The 22,773-nt window shown below is 40.8% G+C and overlaps 1 protein-coding gene across 2 annotated transcripts in view; it reads right to left on the bottom strand.

Moving 5' to 3' along the window:
- The window catches only part of LOC129839790 (cytochrome P450 3A27-like), a 28,172-nt gene extending 7,117 nt beyond the window's left edge, over positions 1–21,055 (bottom strand). The window contains exons 1-9 of one of the 2 annotated variants that reach the window (XM_055907428.1): positions 20,368–21,055; positions 19,997–20,090; positions 19,592–19,644; positions 17,842–17,941; positions 15,697–15,810; positions 11,906–11,994; positions 1,377–1,525; positions 1,060–1,187; positions 266–344 (exon numbers count right to left, since the gene is read on the bottom strand). In XM_055907428.1, the coding sequence (XP_055763403.1) occupies positions 266–344; positions 1,060–1,187; positions 1,377–1,525; positions 11,906–11,994; positions 15,697–15,810; positions 17,842–17,941; positions 19,592–19,644; positions 19,997–20,090; positions 20,368–20,441 (880 nt within the window). In that variant the 5' untranslated portion in view covers positions 20,442–21,055. The remainder of the gene's footprint in view (positions 1–265; positions 345–1,059; positions 1,188–1,376; positions 1,526–11,905; positions 11,995–15,696; positions 15,811–17,841; positions 17,942–19,591; positions 19,645–19,996; positions 20,091–20,367) is intronic. The other variant, XM_055907429.1, reaches the window with a different exon arrangement.
- Between the last annotated feature and the right edge of the window lie 1,718 nt (positions 21,056–22,773).

Here is a 22,773-nt window from a genome sequence, read left to right as displayed (position 1 = left end):
CAGGTGTGTGTTTGAAACAGTAGTTTACAGGTGTGTGTTTGTAACAATAGTTTACAGGTGTGTGTTTGTTACATTTTTTTACAGGTGTGTGTTTGTTACATTATTTTACAGGTGTGTGTTTGAAACAGTATTTTACAGGTGTGTGTTTGTAACAGTATTTTCTAGGTGTGTGTTTGAAACATTATTTTACAGGTGCGTGTTTGTTACATTATTTTACAGGTGTGTGTTTGAAACAATAGTTTCCAGGTGTTTGTTCGGCAGGTACCTTTACTCTGTTCCTCTCCTGTCTTTGTGTCGCTGTCTTTCTGAGAGTCGATCATCAGCTGTAAGAAATCCACCCGATTCTGGAAGCAGAAAGACTTGAGGTCAAATCCATCCAATCACAACCAACACAAACATATTCTAATGGATCTCGTCCAATCACAACCAACACAAACAGATTCTAATGGATCTGGTCCAATCACAACCAACACAAACCTATTCTAATGGATCTCGTCCAATCAAAACCAACGCAAACAGATTCTAATGGATCTCGTCCAATCACAACCAACACAAACCTATTCTAATGGATCTCGTCCAATCACAACCAACACAAACATATTCTAATGGATCTCGTCCAATCACAACCAACACAAACAGATTCTACTGGATCTCGGCCAATCACAACCAACACAAACAGATTCTAATGGATCTCGTCCAATCACAACCAACACAAACATATTCTACTGGATCTCATCCAATCACAACCAACACAAACAGATTCTAATGGATCTCGTCCAATCACAACCAACACAAACAGATTCTACTGGATCTCGTCCAATCACAACCAACACAAACAGATTCTAATATGAATGTAGATGTTTGGGTCCCAATAATAGTGTTTTTAAATTCCAACATAATATCGATATGGACATTTCATATTGGTGCCAATCACCAGTTAATAAATTTCATAGTTACATAGTTTTATAGTAAATAAATACACAATATTACAATACAAATATAAATGTACAGAATTAAATATCAACAATACAATCAAATATAAATATAAAACACGTTTACAGTTGATTTCCCAGTGTCACGTCCAGATTTGATCTTAGCCAGTGAGGCGTAAAAGAAGTCAAACGCCGCAGTCGGGAAGAAAGAAAACTTCATCTTCTCCATGATAGGACCAGTGAAGGGAAACAAAGCTGGGGAAGGAGACGTGGGGAGAAGAGGAGAGGAAGAGGGGAGGACGGGAGAAGAGAAAAGCAGAGGGGAGGGGAGGACGGGAGAGGAGAAGAGGAGAAGAACAATTTATAGAAAGGTATACAACTTCATATGATTAAAAAGTACAAGTCTGCGTCCGTGTGTGTGTGTGCATGTGTGTGTGGTCTCACAGGCTAGGAGGAACAGTGGGTTTAAAATGTCAAACTTGACCATCTTCTTGACGTTGGAGACGAAGGGGTCTGAAGGGTTGTTCAGAGAGTCCATTTCCACACTGAAGGCTGTGCTGGTGACCACGTCCATACTGTAGGGCCCAAAGAACCTGCAACACAAACACAATTACACACCACACAACTACCAACCACACAACTACTGACCACAACCACTGACTACAACCACACAACTACCGACCACAACTACTGACCAAAACGACACAACTACTGACCACAACTACTGACCACAACCGCACAACTACTGACCACAACTACTGACCACAACCACAACTACCGACCATAACTACCGACCACAGCTACCGACCACAGCTACCGACCACAGCTACGACCACAGCTACGACCACAGCTACGACCACAACTACCGACCACAACTACCGACCACAACTACCGACCACAACTACCGACCACAACTACCGACCACAGCTACGACCACAACTACCGACCAAAACCACCGGCCCCAACTACCGGCCACAACTACCGACCACAACTACAGACCACGACTACCGACCACAGCTACCGGCCACAGCTACCGGCCACAGCTACCGGCCACAACTACCGACCACAGCTACGACCACAACTACCGACCACAACCACCGGCCACAACTACCGACCACAACTTTAGACCACAACCACTGACCACAACCACACAACGACAGACCATAACTACTGACCACAACCACACAACTACTGACCACAAATACTGACCACAACTACCGACTACAACTACTGACCACAACCACACAACTACCGACCACAGCTACCGACCACAACTACCGACCACAACTACCGACCACAACTACCGACCACAACTACCGACCACAACAACCGACCACAACTACCGACCACAACTACCGACCACAACCACCGGCCACAACTCCCGACCACAACTACCTACCGGCCACAACTACCGACCACAGCTACGACCACAACTACCGACCACAACAACCGACCACAACTACCGACCACAACTACCGACCACAACCACCGGCCACAACTCCCGACCACAACTACCTACCGGCCACAACTACCGACCACAGCTACGACCACAACTACCGACCACAACCACCGGCCACAACTACCGACCACAACTACTGACCATAACCACTGACCACAACCACACAATGACAGACCACAACTACTGACCACAACCACACAACTACTGACCACAACACTGACCACAACTACTGACCACAACTACTGACCACAACCACACAACTACTGACCACAACTACTGACCACAGCCACCGACCACAACTACCGACCACAACTAACGACCACAGCTACCGACCACAGCTACCGACCACAGCTACCGACCACAGCTACCGACCACAGCTACCGACCACAGCTAACGACCACAGCTAACGACCACAACTACCGACCACAACCACAACTACACAACCACCGACCACAACTACCGACCACAACTACACAACCACAACTACCAACCACAACTACCGACCAAAACTACCGACCACAGCTACCGACCACAACCACAGACCACAACTACCCAACCACCGACCACAACTACCGACCACAACCACCGACCACAACCTTCTAACATGAGTCTTCAATATTCCCAGTTAAGAAGTTTTAGGTTGTAGTTATTATAGGAATTATAGGACTATTTCTCTCTATACCATTTGTATTTCATATACCTTTGCCTATTCTTTGACTGTTCTGATGTTCTTATAAGCACTTTAGTGTTGCCAGCCTAATCTCGGGAGTTGACAGGTTTGAAGTCATAAACAGCGCTGTGCATCCCAGCATTGCCTCTTGGCACACAGATCCCTTTAGCGGGATCATTTTCGTCAACATCCGCTGAATTGCAGAGCACCAAATTCTAAAAAAATTACTACAAATATTTAATTTCATGAAATAACAAGTGCAATACACCAAAACACAGCTTTGCTTGTTGTTAATCCACCTGTCGTGGATATGCTTTACAGCGAAAGCAATCCAAGCGTTTGTGTGAGTTTATCGATCAGTAGACAAAACAATATGAACAGCTAGCAGCAAAGTAACTTGGTCACGAAAGTCAGAAAAGCAATAAAGTTAATCACTTACCTTTGATGATCTTTGGACGTTTGCACTCACGAGACTCTCAGTTACACAATAAATGTTCCTTTTGTTCGATAAAGATTATTTTTATATCCAAAAACCTCCATTTGGTTGGCGCGTTATGTTCAGTAATCCACAGGCTCGTGCAGGTCATGAAGGGCAGACGAAAATTCCAAATAGTATCCGTAAAGTTTGTAGAAACATGTCAAATGTTTTTTATAATCAATCCTCGGGTTGTTTTTAACATTAATAATCGATAATATTTCAACCGGACGGTAAACTATTCAATACAAGAGAGAAAGAAAATGTCGAGCTACCACTGTGGCGCGCATGAACTAATGGAAGGACATCTGGCAGTCCACTGACGCGATGTGATAAATCTCGCTCATTTTTCAGAATAAAAGCTTGAAACTATGTCTAAAGACTGTTCACACCCTGTGGAAGCCACAGGAAAAGGAATCTGGTTGATATCCCTTTAAATGGAGGAAAGGCAGGCAATGGAACAGGGATTTTTCAAAATAAGAGGCACTTCCTGGTTGGATTTCCTCAGGTTTTCGCCTGCAAAATCAGTTCTGTTATACTCACAGACAATATTTCGACAGTTTTGGAAACTTTCGAGTGTTTTCTATCCTGATCTGTCAATTATATGCATATTCTAGCATCTGGGTCTGAGAAATAGGCCGTTTACTTTGGGAACGATATTTCTCCAAACATAAAAATAGTGCCCCCTAGCTTCAAGAGGTTTTAAGAGCTGCTGTTCGAATGAATGCTTAAGAGCCTGCTGCTGCTTACCACCGCTCAGTCAGACTGCTCTATCAAATAATATACTTAATCATAATATAATAAACACACAGAAATACGAGCCTTTGGTCATTAATATGGTCAAATCTGGAACCTCTCATTTCGAAAACAAAACGTTTATTCTTTCAGTGAAATACGGAACTGTTACGTATTTTATCGAACGGGTGGAAACCCTAAGTCTAAATATTACTTTTACATTGCACAACCTTCAATGTTATGTCATAATTACCCTTAATTCTGGCAAATTAATTACGGTCTTTGTTCGGAATAAATGGCCTTTCAACAGTTCGTAACGAGCCCGGCGGCCCAAAAATGATGCATATACCCTGACTCTGCTTGGTCTGAAGGGTTGTTCAGAGAGTCAATGTCCACACTGAAGGCTGTGCTGGTGACCACATCCATACTGTAGGGCCCAAAGAACCTGCAACACAACCACAATTACACACCTACTGACCACACAATTACTGACCACAATTACACAGATACTGACCACAACTACACATCTACTGACCACAACTACTGACCACAACTACTGACCACAACTACAGACCATACAACTACAGACCACAACAACCGACAACACAACTACCGACCACAACCACCGACCACAACTACCGACGACACATGTACAGACACACCTACCGACCACAAACACTGACCACAACTACTGACCACACAACTACCGACCACAACTTCTGACCACAACTACTGACCACAACTACTGACCATAACTACCGACCACAACCACACAATAACTGACCACAAACACAAGTACCAACCACACAACCACTGACCAAACCTACTGACCACATAACCGACCACAACTACCGACCACAAATACTGACCACAGCTACACAACTATTGAGCACAGCCACAGACCACAACTACCGACCACATAACACTGACCACAACCACACAACCACCGACCGCAACCACTGACCACAACCACACAACCACCGACCACAAACGCCGGACACAACTACTGACCACAGCTACTGACCACAACCACACAACTACTGACCACAAATGCCGACCACCACTACTGACCACAGCTACTGACCACACAACTATTGACCACAACTACCGACCACAGCTACTGACCACACAACTATTGACCACAACTACCGACCACAACCACTGACCACAACTACTGACCACAAATGCCGACCACCACTACTGACCACAGCTACTGACCACACAACTATTGACCACAACTACCGACCACAGCTACTGCCCACAAAACTACTGACCACACAACTATTGACCACAACCACTGACCGCAACCACACAAGTACTGAATACACAAGTATTGACCACACTAGAGGTCGGCCGATTATGATTTTTCATCGCCGATACCGATACTGATTATTGGAGGACCCAAAAAAGCTGATATCGATTAACCTGTTGAGGATGGGGGCGCTGTTGTGACTATTTATGCTAATCGTGTAATTTTTGAAACGGCTTCCCACAAAATCCTTGATCGTACAATATGCATATTATTATTATTATTGGATAGAAAACAGTCTATAGTTTCTATAGGAGTTGAAATTTTGTCTCTAAGTGGAACAGAGCCCATTCTACAGCAATTTCACTGACATGGAGTCAGATTTCAGAAATTTTGGCCCCTGATCTGGAGTCAGTTAAAAGGGCACTGTTATTGCTATGACTATACGGACACTGCTTACGTCTTCCCCTGGATGCCTTTACGTGATGACGATTTGAATGGGGTCGATTGCGCGTTCACAGGCACTACAAATGAAAAAACCCTGTAGCTAGTCACTCTTTTGGAGCTGCGTCATGCGCCTAGAGGACACCGGCCCGCACCTGTTCCAAGCATTAGTGGAGGGAGTAATATTACTCGGGTCATGTTTCTACTCGTTATGGGAGTTAAAAACATCATAAGGTAGTTAATTTAAAGCGTTTTATAGCAATTTATATCCGTTTAGTGTGATTTTGGGACATTTATTTCTGAAACGCTCTGAATTGCTGGGCACGCTTCCAGTTCATCCCGAACGCAGTTGGCATTTCCACATGGCAAGAGGACAGCTTTCCACCAAAAGACGATTACTCCCAAGAAAGGATCCTTTGCCCAAGATACTGATGGAAGAACAGCTCAAAGTAGGACATTTTTATTATGATAAATCGTGTTTCTGTCGAAAAATTTTAGTGGCTTAGGACGCCATGTTTTTTGACGTAGCTTCGCTTGGCGCAAACTGTATTGAAAAGTAAGGATAAATTAAAAAATGTAATTCCGCGATTGTATTAAGAATTAAATTGTCTATCAATCCCTGTCCACCCTATATTTTTTAGTCACGTTTATGAGTATTTATGTATAAGAGTAGATCACTGTCTAAGTGGCGCACGGACATTTTCTCACCAGCTTGGGTACATTTCACATTGTCTAACCATGATTTTGGTGGCTAAATATAAACATTTTCGATCAAACTCTATATGGATTGTGTAATATGATGTTACAGGAGTGTCATCTGAAGAATTCTGAGAAGGTTAGTGAAAAAAATTAATATATTTTTGGCGATGTTGACGTTATCGCCCACTTTGGCTAGAATCAATGCTGGGCTGCTATGTGCTATGTGCTATGCTAATATAACGATTCATTGTGTTTTCGCTGTAAGACACTTAGAAAATCTGAAATAGTCTGTATTCACAGGATCTGTGTCTTTCGATTAGTGTATGCTGTGTATTTTTACGAAATGTTTGATGATTAGTAAGTAGGTAAACACGTTGCTCATAGTAATTATTCTAGTCCATTTGTGACGGTGGGTGCAATTGTAACCTATGCCATCTACCTGAAATATGCACTTTTTTCTAACAAAACCTATCCCATACCATAAATATGTTATCAGACTGTCATCTGATGAGTTTTTTTCTTGGTTAGGGGCTATAAATATCTTAGTTTAGCCGAATTGGTGATAGCTACTGGTGTTGGTGGACAAATAAAAGATGGTGGATTATGCTAATGTGTTTTTAGGTAATAGATGTACATCTTTACATATTGTGTCTTCCCTGTAAAACATTTTAAAAATCGGACGTGTTGGCTGGATTCACAAGATCTGTGTCTTTCATTAGCTGTATTGGACTTTAATGTGTGAAAGTTAAATATTTAAAAAAAATATTTTTTTTGAATTTCGCGGCTCTGCCTTTTCAGTGGGGGGGGGGGGGGGGAGTGCCGCTAGCGGCACTCTCATCCTAGACAGGTTAATTTATGTTTATTTGTAATAAATGAGAATTACAACAATACTGAATGAACAATGAACACTTTTATTTTAACTTAATATAACACATAAATAAAATTTGTTGTCTCAAATAAATAATGAAACATGTTCAATTTGGTTTAAATAATGCAAAAACAAAGTGTTGAGAAGAAAGTAAAAGTGCAATATGTGCTATGTAAGAAAGCTAACGTTTAAGTTCCTCGCTCAGAACATGAGAACGTATGAAGCTGGTTGTTCCTTTTAACATGAGTCTTCAATATTCCCAGTTATTAAGAAGTTTAAGGTTGTAGTTATTATAGGACTATGTCTCTCTATACCATTTGTATTTCATATACCTTTGCCTGTTCTTTGACTGTTCTGATGTTCTTATAAGCACTTTAGTGTTGCCAGCCTAATCTCGGGAGTTGACAGGTTTGAAGTCATAAACAGCGCTGTGCATCCCGGCATTGCTAAGAGCTGCTGTTCGAATGAATGCTTAAGAGCCTACTGCTCTCTACCACCGCTCAGTCAGACTGCTCTTTGAAATAATATACCTAATCATAATATAATAAACACACAGAAATACGAGCCTTTGGTGACCGCTTATGGCTGCAGTCCCGATATCGGGACCAATATGACAACAGCCAGTCCAAGTGCAGGGCGCCAAATTCAAAAACCAGAAATCTCATAATTAAAATTCCTCAAACATACATGTGTCTTATACCATTTTAAAGGTAATCTTGTTGTTAATCCCACCAAAGTGTCCGATTTCAAATAGTCTTTCAGCGAAAGCACTACAAACGATTATGTTAGGTCACCACAAAACCAAAAATAATCAAAGCCATTTTTCCCAGCTAAATATAGCATCACAAAAACCAGAATAGAGATAAAATGAATCACTAACCTTCGATTATTTTCTTCAGATGACACTCATAGGACTTCATGTTACACAATACATGCGTGTTATGTTTGATTAAATTCATATTTATATCAAAAAATCTGAGTTTACATTGAGGCTACAAGATTCACTAAATGCAAAAACATCAAGTGACTTTGCATAGCCCACCGTTTCAACATGAATACTCATCATAAATATAGATGATAATACAAGTTATACACATTGAATTATAGATATACCTCTCCTTAATGCAACCGCTATGTCATATTTTTTTAAAAGCTTTACGGAAAAACAATTGCACGCTATAATCTGAGACGGTGCTCAAAGTAGCATACCACAGCTGCAAAGATAGCGTCACTGTAAACAATAAAATACATGATAAACATTCCATTACCTTTGTTGATCTGGATCAGAAAGCACACCAGGAATCCCAGGTCCACAATAAATGTTTGTTTTGTTCGAAAAAATCCGTTATTTATGTCCAAATACCTTCTTTTGTTAGCACGTCTGGTTTACATATCCAAACGCTAATTCTGGGCAGCGTTATATCGGACAAAAACTTCAAAATGTGATATTACTGGTCGAAGAAACATTTCAAACTAAGTACTGAATCAAACATTAGGATGTTTTTAACATATAGCTTCAATAAAGTTCCAACCGGAGTATTCCTTCTTGTCTGCGTGAGCAATGGAACGTCAGTGTCGTGCATGAGGAAGTGACATGATAAGCGCATGGCTGCTTGATGGACACCTGACTGATTCTGCTCTCATTCTCTCCCACAACATCATAGAAGTCTCATTGGAGTTTCTATTGATTGCTGACATCTAGTGGAACCCATAGGCAGTGCAACATCATTCATAACACAATTGGATTTCTTAAGGGACTCTGGTGAATACAGACAAGCTCAGATTTCTGACTTCCTGTTTTGATTTCAACTCAGGATTTTGCCTGCCAATATGAGTTCTGTTAATCTCACAGACATAATTCAAACAGTTTTAGAAACTTTGGAGTGTTTTTTATCCAATACTAATAATAATATGCAAATATTAGGAACTATGACTGAGGAGCAGGCCGTTTGAAATGGGCACCTTTCATCCAAGCTACTCAATACTGCCCCTGCAGCCATAAAAAAGTTAATATGGTCAAATCTGGAACCTCTCATTTCGAAAACTAAACTTTTATTCTTTCAGTGAAATACGGAACCGTTCCTGTCACGTTCTGACCTTAGTTGTTTTGTTATTTCTTTGTGTTAGTATGGTCAGGGCGTGAGTTGGGTGGGTTATCTATGTTTGTTTTTCTATGTTGGGTTTTTCGTTTGGCCTGATATGGTTCTCCATCAGAGGCAGGTGTTAGTCGTTGTCTCTGATTGGGAACCATATTTAGGGAGCCTGTTTTCTATTGTGTTTTGTGGGTGGTTGTTTTCTGTGTCTGTGTGTTCCACACGGAACTGTTTCGGTTTTCGTTAGTTCACTTTATTGTTTTGTATTTCAGTGTTCAGTTTGACCCATTAAATATTCATCATGAACAATTACCACGCTGCGCATTGGTCCTCATCTCTTTCTCCCAATGAAGATCGTCACAGTTCCGTATTTTATCGAACGGGTGGAAACCCTAAGTCTAAATATTACTTTTACATTACACAACCTTCAATGTTATGTCATAATTACCTAAAATTCTGGCAAATTAATTACGGTCTTTGTTCGGAATAAATGGCCTTTCAACAGTTCGCAACAAGCCAGGCGGCCCAAAATGCTGCATATACCCTGACTCTGCTTGTACTGAACGCAAGAAAAGTGACACAATTTTCCTAGTTAATATTGCCTGCTAACATGAATTTATTTTAACTACATATGCACGTTTAACTAAATATACGTGTGTATTGATTTTAAGAAATGCATTGATGTTTATGGTTAGGTACGTTATCGCAACGATTGTGCTTTTTTCGCGAATGCGCTTTTGATAAATCATCAAGTTGAAGTAGGCTGTGATTCGATGATAAATTAACAGGCACCGCATTGATTATATACATTCTTCTTTTAATAAACGAAGAACACTTAAACAAACTAACCAAACAAAACGAACGTGGCGCTATAAACACTGAGTGCATGCAACTACACATAGACAATAACCCACAAACCCAAAATGGAAAATGGCAACCTAAATAGGATCCCAAATCAGAGACAACGATAAACAGCTGCATCTGATTGGGAACCAATTCAGACCACCATAGACCTACAAAATCCCCATAGATAAACAAAAACCCTAGACAAGACAAAACACACATACCCACCCTCCTCACAACCTGACCTGACCAAAATAATACAGAAAACATAGAAAACTAAGGTCAGGGTGTGACAGCTAGTTAACCTAGTAATATCATCAACCATGTGTAGTTAACTAGTGATTATGTGAAGATTGATTGTTTTTTATAACGTAAGTTTAATGCTAGCAACTTACCTCGGCTCCTTGCAGCTGTAACGGATGTGAAATGGCTAGCTAGTTAGGGGGTACGCGCTAGTAGCGTTTCAATCAGTTACGTCACTTGCTCTGAAACCTAGATGTAGTGTTGCCCCTTGCTCTGCAAGGGCCGCGGCTTTTGTGGAGCGATGGGTTGTTGATGTGTGCAGAGGGTCCCTGGTTCGCGCCCGTGGCGAGGGGACGGTACTAAAGTTATACTGTTACATTGGTGCCGTGACCCGGATCACTGGTTACTGTTACACAGCCACAAGGTCCTTCTGATGCTGCACTCGCGTAACAGATGGTCAGTCTGCCACGCAGTCTCCTCGTGGAGTGCAATGTAATCGGCCATAATCGGCGTCCAAAAAGGCCGATCACCGATTGTTATGAAATCTTGAAATCGGTCCTTAATTAATCGGCCATGTAATCGGTCGACCTCTAGACCACACAAATAATGACTAAAACTACTGACCAGCTGGCAGTTTCATTAAATAGTACCCGCAAAACACCAGTCTCAATGTCAACAGTGAAGAGGCGACTCCGGGATTCTGGCCTTCTAGGCAGAGTTCCTCTGTCCAGTGTCTGTGTTCTTTTGCCCATCTAATCTTTACTTTTTGTTGGCCAGTCTGAGATATGGCTTTTTCTTTGCAACTCTGCCTAGAAAGCCAGCTTCCCGGAGTCGCCTCTTCACTGTTGACGTTGAGACTGGTGTTTTGCATGTACTATTTAATGAAGCTGCCAGTTGAGGACTTGTGAGGCGTCTGTTTCTCAAACTAGACACTCTAATGTATTTGTCCTCTTGCTCAGTTGTGCACCGGGGCCTCCCACTCCTCTTTCTATTCTTGTTAGAGCCAGTTTGCTCTGTTCTGTGAAGGAAGTAGTACACAGCGTTGTACGAGATCTTTAGTTTCTTGGCAATTTCTCGCGTGGAATATATGTTATATATATGTTATAATATATATATGTTTGTAGGTGTATTACAATTAAGACTCAGAGGTGTAAGGTGAAAAGCCAGAGGTCAGAGGTTAGGAATCAGGACTCACTCCTTCACTTCGATGGTCTGGTCTTTATCTGCCTTCTTCTTCATTCCATTCAGCAGGGTAGCAGAGTGCTGCTTCATGATACCAAACATCTAGAGGAGAGAGAGAGAGAGAGAGAGAGGTAGAGAGATATAGAGAGAGAGGGAGGTAGAGAGAGGGAGGTAGAGAGAGGGAGGTAGAGAGAGAGAGGTAGATAGAGAGAGAGAGAGGGAGGTAGATAGAGAGAGAGAGAGAGGGAGGTAGAGAGAGAGAGAGAGAGGTAGATAGAGAGAGAGAGAGAGAGAGAGGTAGATAGAGAGGTAGAGGTAGATAGAGAGGCAGAGAGAGGTAGAGGTAGATAGAGAGGTAGAGAGAGGTAGAGGTAGATAGAGAGGTAGAGAGAGGTAGAGGTAGATAGAGAGGTAGAGGTAGAGGTTAGCAGAGTGCTGTTTCATGAGTAGGGTTGAATGGACATAACCCGGATACCGAGATTAATGCACAAAACCGCTCCCTTTTCCTGGGATAAATAACTAAGAGAAACCAGTAAATTAGGCTCCTTAGCTCTTGGATTCCCATTCAGGAACAGCTAGACTAGAATAGCTTGCTGGACATTTAGGCTCCTTAGCTCTTGGATTTCCATTTAGGAACAGCTAGACTATAATAGCAAATGCAAATGAATTACTTAAAAACCATACAATGTGATTTTCTAGATTTTTGTTTTAGATTCCCTCTCTCACAGTTGAAGTGTACCTATGATAAAAATTACAGACCTCTACATGCTTTGTAAGTAGGAAAACCTGCAAAATCGACAGTGTATCAAATACTTGTTCTCATCACTGTATATAGATATATATAGAGTTGAAGACAGAAGTTTACATGCTGTAACGATTGTCCTCCTCCTCTTCGGAAGAAGAGGAGGAGTAGGGATCGGACCAAAGCGCAGCGTGGAATGTGGACATAATGAAGTTTATTAAAGTAAAGACGAAAACCACTTTAACACACTTTAACAAACTACAAAATAACAAACGAACGTAGACAGACCTGAACTATGAGAACTTACATATAACACGAAGAACGCACAAACAGGTACAGACTACAACAAACGAACGAACAAACCGAAACAGTCCCGTGTGGTGCAACATGCACAGACACGGAAGACAACCACCCACAAACAAACAGTGTGAACAGCCTACCTTTATATGGTTCTCAATCAGAGGAAACGTCAAACACCTGTCCCTGATTGAGAACCATATACGGCTAATTACAAATGACCTAAACATAGAAACACAAAACATAGAATGCCCACCCCAACTCACGCCCTGACCAACTAAACACATACAAAAATAACAGAAAACAGGTCAGGAACGTGACACATGCACCTTATCCAAATACATTTAAACTCAGTTTTTCACAATTCCTTACATTTAATCCTAGTAAAAAATTCCTGTTTTATGTCAGTTAGAATCACCACTTTATTTTAAGAATATGAAATGTCAGAATAAAAGTAGAGCGAATAATTTATTTCAGCTTGTATTTCTTTCATAGCATTCCCAGTGGGTCAGAAGTTTACATACGCTCAATTAGTATTTGGTAGCATTGCCTTTAAATTGTTTAACTTCGGTCAAACGTTTTGGGTAGCCTTCCACAAGCTTCCCACAATAAGTTGGGTGAATTTTGGCCCATTCCTCCTGACAGAGCTGGTGTAACTGAGTCAGGTTTGTAGGCCTCCTTGCTCGCACACGTTTTTTCTTTTTCAGTTCTGCCCACACATTTTCTATGGGATTGAGGTCAGGGCTTTGTGATGGCCACTCCAATACCTTGACTTTATTGTCCTTAGCCATTTTGCCACAACTTTGGAAGTATGCTTGGGGTCATTGTCCATTTGGAAGACCCATTTGTGATCAAGATTTAACTTCCTGACTGAAGTCTTGAGATGTTGCTTCAATATATCTACATAATTTTTGTTCCTCATGATGCTATCTATATTGTGAAGTGCACCAGTCCCTCCTGCAGCAAAGCACCCCCATAACATGATGCTGCCACCCTTGTGCTTCACAGTTGGGGTGGTGTTTTCGCCTTGCAAGCCTCCCCCTTTTTCCTCCAAACATAACGATGGTCATTATGGCCAAACTGTTCTATTTTTGTTTCATCAGACCAGAGAACATTTCTCCAAAAAGTACAATCTTTGTCCCCATGTGCAGTTGCAAACCGTAGTCTGGCTTTTTTATGGCGGTTTGGAGCAGTGGCTTCTTCCTTGCTGAGCGGCCTTTTGGGTTATGTCGATATAGGACTCATTTTACTGTGGATATAGATACTTTTGTACTCGTTTCCTCCAGGATCTTCACAAGGTCCTTTGCTGTTGTTCTGGGATTGCACTTTTCGCACCAAAGTACGTACATCTCTAGGAGACAGAATGCGTCTCCTTCCTAAGCAGTATGACGGCTGTGTGGTACCATGGTGTTTATACTAGCGTACTATTGTTTGTACAGATGAACGTGCCACCTTCAGGCAATTGGAAATTGCTCCCAAGGATGAACCAGACTTGTGTAGGTCTCCAATTTTTTGTCTGAGGTCTTGGCTGATTTCTTTTGATTTTCCCATGATGTCAAGCAAAGAGACACTGAGGTTGAAGATAAGCCTTGAAATACATCCACAGGTACACCTCCAATTGACTCAAATTATATCAATTATGCTATCAGAAGCTTCTAAAGGCATGACATCCTTTTCTGGAATTTTCCAAGTTGTTTAAAGGCACAGCCAACTTAGTGTATGTAAACTTCTGACCCACTGGAATAGTGATACAGTGAATTATAAGTGAAATAATCTGTCTGAAAACAATTGTTTTTAAAATGACTTGGGTCATGCACAAAGTAGATGTCCTAACCGACTTGCCAGAACTATAGTTTGTTAACAAGAGATTTGTGGAGTGGTTGAAAAACTAGTTTAATTGACTCCAACCTAAGTGTATGTAAACTTCCGACTTAAACTGTAATTTCATACTCCAGAATTCGACATTGCTTATCCTAATATTTCTATATTTCTTAATTCCATTATTTTACTTTTAGACTTGTGTGTATTGTTGTGTATTGTCAGAAATTACTGCACTGTTGGAGCTAGGAACACAAGCAATTCACTACACCCACATCTGCCTAAATATGTGTTAGCGACTAATACAATTTGATTTGATTTAGGTTTGAGTTCATAACAAGCTATAATGAGTTAATAAAGAGTTTATAACAAGCTATAGTGAGTTTATAAAGAGTTTATAACAAGCTATAATCAGTTAATAAAGAGTTTGTAGCAAGCTATAAAGAGATTATAACAAGCTATAATGTGTTAATAGTTTATAACAAGCTATAATGAGTTAATAGTTTATAACAAGCTATAATGAGTTAATAGTTTATAACAAGCTATAATGAGTTAATAAAGAGTTTATAACAAGCTGTAATGAGTTAGTTAATAGTTTATAACAAGCTATAATGAGTTAATCAAGAGTTTATTAAAAGCTATAATGATTTAATAGTTTACAACAAGCTATAAAAAGTTTATAACAAGCTATAATGCGTTTGTAAAGAGTTTAAAGCAAGCTATAAAGAGTTTATAACAAGCTATAATGATTTAGTAGTTTATAACAAGCTATAATGAGTTAGTAAAGAGTTTGTAACAAGTTTTAATGAGTTAATAAAGAGTTTCTAACAAGCTATAATGAGTTAGTAAAGAGTTATAACAAGCTATAATGAGTTTATAACAAGTTATAAAGCGTTTATAACTTGTTGATAAAACATAGAAAGGGAGAGATGGAGGGATGGTTCTACCTCTTTTAGTCGTCCAGAGGTAAAGGAAGGTGAGAGGACACTGCGGATCCGTTTCCATGTATCGTCCTTGGCAACGGACAACGCATCAAACATCTCGCCGTTCAGATAGAAGTCCTAAAACATGGAGGACAGTTGTATTAATTCTTGTCAATATGGGGGCGCTGTTTCCACTTTGGAAAAAATCGTGCCCAAATTAAACTGCCTCGTACTCTGTGGATATGCATGCACTGCATACGCCTTCCACTAGATGTCAACAGGCAGTGGAAGGTGGAATGGGGTGTCTAGCTTGATCTGAGGTCGAACAAGAGCTCTTGGAATGACGTGTCCAGAATTTCCTTTCTCTACCTAGGCGCGGGAAGCACCTCCCTATTGTCTTATGATAAGCGTTCGGTATACACGGCTAATATCTCCGGCTTTGTTTTTATTTGATACATATTAGAAAAACATCATAAAGTAGGTTTTTTCAACCGAGTTTCATCAGTTTATTCAACGTTTAATGGGACTTTTGGAGTTTTCCGTTCTCTGCGTCGAGAAAAATTGGGAACGTCATCAACATTGGCTAGCCTTGTGGAGCAAATTCGACAGGAGAGAAGGACATTCTAAAGCCAAACAACGATTTATTCTGGACAAAGGACTCCTTGTACAACATTCTGATGGAAGCTCAGCAAAAGTAAGAACAATTTATGATGTTATTTCGTATTTCTGTGGAAAATGTTGAGTCCTATTATTCGCGTTTTGGCGGGCGCTGTCTCGCTATAACGTAAGCTGTTTGTTATGGTAAAGTTATTTTTAAAAATCTAACACGGCGGTTGCATTAAGAACTAGTGTATCTTTCATTTGCTGTCCAACATGTATTTTTTAGTAAAGTTTATGATGAGTTCTTTGGTCAGATTAGGTGAGTGTCCAAAATTGCTCCGGACAATTTGGTGAATCGATGCTACATATTCACAATGTATAACCACGGTTTGCAGCTCTAAATATGCACATTTTCGAACAAAACATAAGTGTATTGTATAACCTGATGTTATAAGACTGTCATCTGATGACGTTGGTCAAGGTTAGTGATTAATTTGATATCTTTTGCTGGTTTTTGCGATCGCTACCTTTTGCTGCTAATAAATGCATTTGTGTGTTTGGCTATTGTGGTAAGCTAATATAATGCTATATTGTGTTTTCGCTGTAAAACACTTAAAAAATCGGAAATATTGACTGGATTCACAATATGTTTATCTTTCATTTGCTGTACACCATGTATTTTTCATAAATGTTTTATGATGAGTATTTAGGTATTTCACATTGCTCTCTGTAATTATTCTGGCTGCTTTGGTGATATTTTTGATGGTAGCTGCAATGTAAAACTATGATTTATACCGCAAATATGCACATTTTCGAACAAAACATACATTTATTGTATAACATGTTATAAGACTGTCATCTGATGAAGTTGTTTCTTGGTTAGTGACTAATTATATCTCTATTTGGTCGGTTTTGTCATAGCTACCTATGCGGTAGAAAAATTGTGAAAATATGCGGTTGAGTCTTTTGCTATTGTGGTTAGCTAATATAAATACATATTGTGTTTTCGCTGTAAAACATTTTAAAAATCGGAAATGATGGCTGGATTCACAAGATGTTTATCTTTCATCTGCTGTATTGGACTTGTGATTTCATGAAAATTATATTATATGATATCCCTGTCGCGTTTGGCTAGGCTATGCTAGTCAGTTTTTTTGATGACGATGCTCCCGGATCCGGGATGGGTAGCAATGAAAGGTTTAATTATCAAACAGCTCAACATTTAGACAGAAGTACTAAAACATGGAGGACAGTTGTATTAATGATCAAACAGCTCAACATTTAGACAGAAGTACTAAAACATGGGATCATAGTATTTACATAATATTCACACTACTTTAAAATGTATGAATAATGAATGCCACAAATAATGTATTAATAATATCAGTAATAATGTTAGGATTATTATTAGTTCAGATTATTATTAGGGGATGTGTGTGTGTGTGTGTGTGTGTGTGTGTGTGTGTGTGTGTGTGTGTGTGTGTGTGTGTGTGTGTGTGTGTGTGTGTGTGTGTGTGTGTGTGTGTGTGTGTGTGTGTGTGTGTGTGTGTGTGTGTGTGTGTGTCTCACCCTGTGGTTGATGAAAATGTTGTAACACTCTTTAATCAGGACGGTCTTGATCATGCTTTTGTCCATGATACACAGAACAGGCTGCCTCCCATCATAGATCCTTCACAGAGGAGAAACACACACCTGGCTTTAACCACTATATATAAACCTACATGATACACAGAACAGGCTGCCACCCATCATAGATCCTTCACAGAGGAGAAACACACCTGGCTTTAACCACTATATATACACCTACATGGTACAGGCTGCCTCCCATCATAGATCCTTCACAGAGGAGAAACACACCTGGCTTTAACCACTGTATATACAACTACATGGTACACAGAGCAGACTGCCTCCCATCATAGATCATTCACAGAGGAGAAACACACAGGGTTGTATTTGTTGTATTGTCTGTTCAGATGTGTAGGAGGAGACTAGACGAAGCTTACATAACCAACCCATGAAGTAAAATGTATTGCCACTTAAAGGGAAAGTAATCTAAAAGCAACTGAATGTAATCGGATTACGTTACTGAGTTTGGGGTAATGTTGGACAGGTAAAACTAGTAACTGAATGTAATCAGATTACGTTACTGAGTTTGGGGTAATGTTGGACAGGTAAAACTAGTAACTGAATGTAATCAGATTACATTACTGAGTTTGGGGTAATGTTGGACAGGTAAAACTAGTAACTGAATGTAATCAGATTACATTACTGAGTTTGGGGTAATGTTGGACAGGTAAAACTAGTAACTGAATGTAATCAGATTACGTTACTGAGTTTGGGGTAATGTTGGACAGGTAAAACTAGTAACTGGATGTAATCAGATTACGTTACTGAGTTTGGGGTAATGTTGGACAGGTAAAACTAGTAACTGGATGTAATCAGATTACATTACTGAGTTTGGGGTTAATGTTGGACAGGTAAAACTAGTAACTGGATGTAATCAGATTACATTACTGAGTTTGGGGTTAATGTTGGACAGGTAAAACTAGTAACTGAATGTAATCAGATTACTTTACTGAGTTTGGGGTAATGTTGGACAGGTAAAACTAGTAACTGAATGTAATCAGATTACATTACTGAGTTTGGGGTTAATGTTGGACAGGTAAAACTAGTAACTGAATGTAATCAGATTACATTACTGAGTTTGGGGTTAATGTTGGACAGGTAAAACTAGTAACTGAATGTAATCAGATTACTTTACTGAGTTTGGGGTAATGTTGGACAGGTAAAACTAGTAACTGAATGTAATCAGATTACTTTACTGAGTTTGGGGTTAATGTTGGACAGGTAAAACTAGTAACTGAATGTAATCAGATTACATTACTGAGTTTGGGGTTAATGTTGGACAGGTAAAACTAGTAACTGAATGTAATCAGATTACTTTACTGAGTTTGGGGTAATGTTGGACAGGTAAAACTAGTAACTGAATGTAATCAGATTACGTTACTGAGTTTGGGGTAATGTTGGACAGGTAAAACTAGTAACTGGATGTAATCAGATTACGTTACTGAGTTTGGAGTAATGTTGGACAGGTAAAACTTGTAACTGTAATGGATTACATTTAGAAAGTAACCATGCCAACACTGGAAACCCACACATTTAACCACCTCTTATAAAATTACATAGAAAACAATATTCTAGTTGTGGTTGATATTATTCATATTTTTCATGGTCACATGACAGCTCGAGCAGGTGATGAATTGAAAGAGCATAGAACAGTTGTGAGTCATCCTGGTACGGTACAGACAACTGAACTCACCCCCAGATTCTCCCATACTTCTGAAAGCACTCTGTGTCAAAGTTAGCGATGCCCTGTAGAGGTGAGAGACATAGAGAGAGAGAGAGACAGACAGACAGACAGATAGAGAGAGAGAGAGAGAGAAGAAACAGCTGATTCATGCCCCAGGAGGTCACATAGGTGTGTCTTACACCTGAACAGAGAACACCTGAAACAGGTGAGAGTTGAGGAGGGTTTGTTCTTTTCTATGGTCCCCAGGGTCAAAAACACAACTTCTAGACTGATCAAGTCTCATATGATATTTTATTTATCTATTGTTTAAACAACCGTCTAGTCCTCATTTTCCTTCTCATTGTATTGTTTTACATGGGGGGAAATAACACTATTGTTGACAATATGAGATGTTTATTCTGAACGGGTACTAACCTTTCTATACTCCATCATTGTGCCAAAGTAAGGTAGGGGTTTGGGACCAGGGACACCCATCTTAGTGAACACACCATAGGGCCAGTACCCATACCTGTACACACACACGCACGCACGCACACACACACACACACACACACACGCACGCACGCACGCACGCACGCACGCACGCACGCACGCACGCACGCACGCACGCACGCATGCACGCACACGCACGCGCGTTAACTAGTAATATGTTCTAGAGAAGTGTACAAAATATATAACTTATCTTGCATTGTTGGAAAAGGACCCCTAACTAAGCATTTCACTGTTAGTCTACACCGGTTAACTTCGATAAATGTGACAAATAACATTTGATTTGAAGACCTTACACTACAATGAGGGTGATGAGGAGGGCCAGGAGGGTCCAGGTCTCAGCGGAGAAGTATGGCAGAAAACTCATCATCTTTCCTCCGGTTCGGCTCCCTGCTGCTTCTGAAAACAAAGGCTCCGTTTTCTCTCAGGCTCGTTCGAGTTCACTTCTCCGATGGTCTGACAGGTTTTGAGTTGTTTTTTTCTGTCCGGTTCTAGTGTGGTTCTTCTGTGCACGCGACAGATCTCGACTACCGACCGTTGCTCTTCTCCGTACTCTGTTTGAGACCGTGCAGGTTGCAAGTGATTATTGTATCCCTTCAGAAAAACACCTGTGTGATGCTAGCTAGAATAATGATGAGCCAAAATGGATGTTGCGCTTCGCCTTCAAAATAAGAGTCCCATACTGAAACTAATGCAAATGGCAGATTTGGACAAGATAATTCTAAACAAGGTTAGAAGAAGTAGCACTGTGGCTGTATTAGATACAGCACTGTGGCTGTATTAGAATTATTAGAATTAGAATTGCATTGGGACAGACTTCTATTGCACTGTACAGCGTCACCTCTGGATCTTGGGTCTATGAAATGTGAAGAGTTTACACAAATATTAGCATCGGAGCTCTTATTGCAGGACTTTAACTGTGGGAAATCACCTCAAAAAATCACCTCAAAAAAAATAAGAACATTTAACCTTATTTATTTAACTAGGCAAGTCAGTTAAGAACAAATTCTTATTTACCCCGGCCAAACCCAGTCGATGCTCTGGGCCAATTGTGCGCCACCCTATGGGACTACCAATCACGGCCGGATGTGATACAGCCTGCATTCTAACCAGGGACTGCAGTGATGCCTCTTGCATAGAGATGCAGCGCCTTAAACCGCTGCGCCACTTGGGAGCCCTGTACATTGGGGAGCCCTGTACATTGGGGAGCCCTGTACATTGGGGAGCCCTGTAAATTGGGGAGCCCTGTACATTGGGGAGCCCTGTACATTGGGGAGCCCTGTACATTGGGGAGCCCTGTACATTGGGGAGCCCTGTACATTGGGGAGCCCTGTACATTGGGGAGCCCTGTACATTGGGGAGCCCTGTACATTCAAATATGAATGTTCAATAGGCACTATAGACTGAATTGTGAGGTGATTTCCCACAGGTAAAGTCCCGCAAAAAAGAGCTGCGATGCAAATATTTGTGTAAACTGTTTAGAATTGTAATCTGTGGGTGTCAATGAGTAGGCTGGTACCCTATGTCACGAACCCAAGATCCATTAGGCTGGTACCCCATGTCACGAACCCAAGACCCATAAGGCTGGTACCCCATGTCACGAACCCAAGACCCATAAGGCCATGTCATGAACCCAAGATCCATAAGGCTGGTACCCCATGTCATGAACCCAAGACCCATAAGGCTGGTACCCCATGTCATGAACCCAAGATCCATAAGGCTGGTACCCCATGTCACGAACCCAAGACCCATAAGGCTGGTACCCCATGTCATGAACTCAAGACCCATAAGGCTGGTACCCCATGTCACGAACCGAAGACCCATAAGGCTGGTACCCCATGTCATGAACCGAAGATCCATAAGGCTGGTACCCCATGTCACGAACCGAAGATCCATTAGGCTGGTACCCCATGTCACGAACCCAAGACCCATAAGGCTGGTACCCCATGTCACGAACCCAAGACCCATAAGGCTGGTACCCCATGTCATGAACCCAAGACCCATAAGGCTGGTACCCCATGTCACGAACCCAAGACCCATAAGGCTGGTACCCCATGTCACGAACCCAAGACCCATAAGGCTGGTACCCCATGTCATGAACCCAAGATCCATAAGGCTGGTACCCCATGTCACGAACCCAAGACCCATAAGGCTGGTACCCCATGTCACGAACCCAAGACCCATAAGGCTGGTACCTCCTGTCATGAACCCAAGACCCATAAGGCTGTACATTGAAGGTATGTTTCAGTACTGAAAACTATACATCCACAGGGCAATTTCAACTGATTTTTTGGGGGGACCTCAAATTAACAAACGATTGTCTTTTGTTAAATTCATTTAACAATATTCCAAACTTGTTTCGAATTATCTTGTCCAATTGTAGCATGATTCTCCGTTTTCATCAGTTTCAATGGGTAACTTTTATTTTGAAAACCCGAACCGCCGATTCTACTATTGTTGTTAAAGGCAAATGTTGTTCACGACACACACGCAATAAAGAGATACGAGGGACACTGTGTGAGAGGTGAATGCGAAGCAGGGAGATTGATTTTCCCTTTTGTACTTTAACTATTTGCACTTCATTACAACACTATGTGTAGACATAATATGACATTTGAAATGCTTGAATTGTTTATTCCACTTGTGTTTATTATCTATTTCACTTGCTTTGGCAATGTAAACATCTGTTTCTCATGCCAATA

This window comes from Salvelinus fontinalis, chromosome 40, assembly GCF_029448725.1.
Source record: "Salvelinus fontinalis isolate EN_2023a chromosome 40, ASM2944872v1, whole genome shotgun sequence".
In the NCBI taxonomy this organism is placed as follows: Eukaryota; Metazoa; Chordata; class Actinopteri; order Salmoniformes; family Salmonidae; genus Salvelinus; species Salvelinus fontinalis.
Note: the sequence above shows the minus strand (reverse complement) of the source record. Positions and strands in the feature narration are given on the sequence as shown.